The sequence below is a fragment of the Dipodomys ordii genome, unplaced genomic scaffold (assembly GCF_000151885.1).
Source record: "Dipodomys ordii isolate 6190 unplaced genomic scaffold, Dord_2.0 Scaffold50, whole genome shotgun sequence".
Lineage (NCBI taxonomy): Eukaryota > Metazoa > Chordata > Mammalia > Rodentia > Heteromyidae > Dipodomys > Dipodomys ordii.
Window position 1 is genome coordinate 2752786 of NW_012267266.1, and position 4884 is coordinate 2757669.

General features: G+C 35.8%; 1 protein-coding gene across 1 annotated transcript in view; it reads right to left on the reverse strand.

Moving 5' to 3' along the window:
* The window catches only part of LOC105988627 (protocadherin alpha-11-like), a 5341-nt gene extending 5140 nt beyond the window's left edge, over positions 1 to 201 (reverse strand). The window contains exon 1 of the mRNA XM_013020298.1: positions 9 to 201. Within this exon, the coding sequence (XP_012875752.1) occupies positions 9 to 201 (193 nt within the window). The remainder of the gene's footprint in view (positions 1 to 8) is intronic.
* Between the last annotated feature and the right edge of the window lie 4683 nt (positions 202 to 4884).

Consider the following 4884-nt stretch of genomic DNA (forward strand, 5'->3'; position numbering starts at 1 on the left):
CGCCACCCGGAACAGGCGCGGCACCAGCTCCGTCAGCTCCAGCCCCAGGTCCTGCGCGATGCGGCCCACGAAGGTGCCGTGTTTGGCCTCCTCGGGGACGGAGTAATGGAGCTGGCCGCTCCCGGTCTCCCAGTATGCCAGGAGCAGAAGCGAGAGCAGAAGTCGCAGAGTACCCAATCCCCTTCTCTGAAAGCCTACCATTGCATATGAAATTGGCTTCTAAAATAAAAATTCTTTACACTTACAGTACCAGAGACTTCAGTTCAGGTTTAATGTCGCGCTGAATTTTTGAGAAGGTTCAAAGGATCCTTTTACAGCGTTCAGCTTATGCTGAATGCCGGACTGTGCAGCCCAAGCTATGGCCGAACTCTTTCCCTCAAGTAAAGAGCGACACCTGGTGCCTGAAATTGTGAGTACTTTCCATTTCACCCACTATTTCGTAAACGTTTTTCCGTAAATAATTCCAAAATTCTTATTCATGAAATATTCAGAGTTTAAGTTACATTCACACCAAATACATATGGAAATGGCTCTTTATTTCTTGGCTAACATATTTTAAACATTGTTTCTGTTTCATTGAGTTAATTTTTCTTTTGCTCCCCTAAATATTTAGAGGGAAAAATGTTTTTTTAAATATCATGTTAAAACTAGGATAACCATTTCCTGAAAGCCTTTGTCCCGCATATAAAAATATCAAATTTGAATTCCCTTAAGTCCAGCCTTCCTTTTTACTTAGGCTGCTAGGAAGCTCAGGGGAAAAGAAAATGCATTTGACAGTGGTGGGGGGGAGTGTTTTTTGCTGAACCTGGAGCCTTGTGTATATTCAGTAAGTCTTCTATCACTGAGCTACAGGCCTAGACTTCATGTTCTACATGCTATGTTCTTATCCATGTTAATGAACCTTCTCAAAACTCTTAACTTCTTGAAGATGACCAATAATACTAGTATAAATATATATGGGGTACAATTCAGTGTTTCAACACATATATCTATTGTGTCATGCTCAAATCAGGGTTATTAACATATCCAGAACTTTAAATATTTATCATTTCTTTGACATGAAAATGCAAAAAACTCTCTTTTACTTATATTGAAGTATATAGTGCACTATATCATATCTATGTTCTTCTGATTTGCTATTGCATTCAATTACAAGTGACTTTATGTCCATTTAAAAACAAGAAAGCAATCAGAAAAGCCTTCGAATTTTGTCATAGAAAACAAAAAATAGGAAAAATCTGATAAAGATGAATTTTTCATTGATGTGATTAATGTGATTTCTCACATTAGTTGCATTGTTAATAGTATAAGAGTTCAAAATGTAGCTGGGCGCCAGTGCCTCACATCTAAATATTCCGAGCTACTCAAGAGGCTGAGATCTGAGAAAGTAGGAAAGTCCATGAGACTCTTATCTCCAATAAACCACCAGAAAGCCAGAAGTGGTGATGTGACCCAAGTGGTAGAACACTCACCCTGAGCTGAAATGCTCAGGGACAGCATCCAGGTCCAGAGTTCAAGCTCGACAACCAATTTTTTAAAAAAGATTTCAAAATAAGAGTCAATGATATTACAGAAGTAATCTTTTAGAATTCTATTATCATTAATTAAAGTCACCATGGAAATATCTGTACTATTTGGTCTTTCCACATAAGCAATTTGGTTTCATTAATTCAATCAAGATATACTGATGAAATGGTTTGTAGTAGAAGGATCAAGTTTGCAATCAATGACAAATCAATCCTTGGTTCAAGGGAAATGATTCTTGAATATATTTTTACTCAGTGTCTGATATTTATTAAACCATAGAAAATAGTCAAACAAGCAGTTAGACTAAATGACTATTGTCTTGAAGATTAGAATGGAATTTTATACAGTACTAAGTAAAAAATAGGAATAGTTGATTTTAGTTTTCTAGTCTTGAAAATATAATTTTGTTGCATTTTCCCTGTATTTTCATATCCACTTGACACTAGGGAGGAAAGAAGAAATGATGCAACAAAAATTTAGAGAAACAAGTGATTCAGAATAAATATCATGCTAGCTTGAATATTTTAACCTAGAAGAGATGATGGTATCACACATTTGAATTAAAACAAGATGATACTTTAAGTGTTAATTGCAAATCGTACATTAATTTATTTATATATAAAGTGCACTGAGTGAACACCCCATCATTAAATAATTTGATTAGATGTTTGAATCTGTAAGATGGTAATGATCCATTGTTTGCATGTTTGGGCTGTGGTATTTCAGGTGTTACCATCTCAACCCCTCCCAGAGTAAATATTTTGCTCTTTCTGAACTCATATTTGTAAATAGGCCTAAAATCTGGCTATTGACAATACAGAGAAATTTTATCAGCTTCATTGTTCCAATGACTTTGCAGATGCAATTGTGCCTGACTTTTACTAAACTAATGCAATTAGTCTTAAATTCTGTTTTGGCCTGTTCATCATATATTAGAGTACAACATCTTATATTCTATTGGCCTTGTTATCGTCTATTAATATTCCATGTAGTTTTAGTGCTATTTCTGAAAACATAAACAGAAATAAAATGTGAAACCACCTTGGAACCCCAAGAGATTATTCAAAATCAGACTATACATTTCTCTCCAAGTATTGTACTAACAAAACTGTAAAATTTACTCAATGGTGTTGACTCTGCTCTGTCATGGATTACTCAAGTAAACAGAGCTATTTGACCTCAAATCATTTGTTTGGTTTGTATGATGCAAACAATACTAGATCCAGAAAGACCTATTTATAACTAAAGAATTTCATAGGAAACCACTATCTTAAAATTGTTAATAAAATATGCAATACTGTAAACACCATGAAGCTATCATTAAAGAATCTTGATACTGCATGGCAAAAGGTCCTCAAGCCTCTAATCCTGTCTATTTGGAAGACAGAGTTCAGGGGATCACAGTTTGAGAACAGTTGGAGGAAAAAGTTTGCAACTAATGTATTGAAGTCCTCAACCAATATATTGAACAGAGAGAAGATCTGAATAAAGCTCTACATTCCCTTGAAAAAAATAATGGCTTGCTCCATGCCAGTGGCTTGCCTTTGTAATCCTAATTACTCAGGAAACTGAAATGTGAGGATTGAGATTCAATGACAGCCCTAGCAGAAAAAGCCAAAAGATTCTATCTCTAATTAACCAGCAAAATTCAGTACTAAGGTATGGCTTAAGTGCTAGAACACCAGCCATGAGCAAAAAGCCTAGCAATAGCAGGAGGCCCTACCTGAATTCAAGACACACACACACACACACACACACACACACACACACACACACGTGGAGAAAGAAAGTGAAAGAATGAATCTAATTCTTAAGTATATTTATAGGACAGCCAAATTTGGCTGTCCTATATTATATATATATGTATTATATATATATATATATATTATAATATATATATATTATATACCTACTTTTGTAGGTATATAATTTAGCTTCTCTTATCTTTAAAATTTGGAGTCATATGTACATTACTTTGCAAATTATTCTAAGGACTAAATGAAATAATAGATATTAAGCCCTTCACACCATATCAAGCAAATACAAATAACTTACAAAATGGTAGTTCATTATATGAAAAGCAAAAAATGCCATCAATGAAAATACTCTATCAAAATAAGCTAGAATATAGGAGGTTTTCCTAATGTTCATCTTCATAGTAGTATCCTCCCCAAATTCAACATTGAAGACAGAAATTGCCCCGATACTTCAGCTATTCTATTAACTTCACCATTTTTATAGCATGGTTTTCCTTTCAATATGTGCATACTGATCTATGGTTTTTACTTCCAGATAGACAGATAGAACTTATTTCTTCACATTAAAATTATAATTAGAACCCAAAAGAGCCAGGTACCAGTAGCTCATGCCTGTAATGCTAGCTAGCTGAGATCTGAGGATCACAGTTCAAAGCCTGTCCAGTCAGGAAAGTCTATGAGACTCACATATACAATAAAGCACCAAAAAAGCCAGACATGAAGCTGTGGCTTACATGATAGAGCACTAGCCTTACGCAAAAATGCTCAGGGACAGTGCCCAGATCCTGAGCTCAAGCCCCATGATTGTCAAAAAATAGCACATGCTTATCATCCTACCTTTGTGGGAAGTATAGGCACTACAGAACAGGAAGTGAGACCCAATCTAAAAATAACCAGTATGCAAAAGGACAAATGTTGATGCAACAGAAGACTGGCTTCTGAGCAAACATGAGACCCTGAGTTCAAACTCCAGTATAAAATTTTATCTATATTATCCATCTTCAGTTATGAAGTGTGATCCACATCATGATTGCCAAGTGGAAATGCCTTTATTGATATTTCATGGCACTTATTCTTAACTCATTCAACAGCAACTTGAACTAACATATCCCCATTGGGACAAGTACTTCCCCATGCATGAGAAGACTCTCAAATTCAAAGCACAAAGAAATACAGTTTTTCCTATCTTAATCACTTCTTTACAACCTCAGGACAACTACCAAGAATGGGATTCATGCTCAGATTATAATCTTCCAAGTAAGTATTAAACAGTACATTAAACCTGGGACCCCCTATGCATATCATCTTGACAATAAAATTAAAATTTAAAAAAACCTGGGATGAAAATTAATGGGCTCAACGATCAGATAAGCATATTCAAAATGAAGCACCAAAGTGTTCTCTTTAAAGTAAAAGCCTATGAAGAAAACAAGCTTGAAAATATTAAGAGAGGGGCTGGGAGGATGGCTCAGTGGTAGAGCGCTTGCCTTGCATGCATGAAGCCCTGGGTTCAATTCCTCAGCACCACATAAGCAAAAAGAAAAAAGCCAGAAGTGGTGCTGTGCCTCAAGTGGTAGAGCGCTAGCCTTGAGCTGAAGAG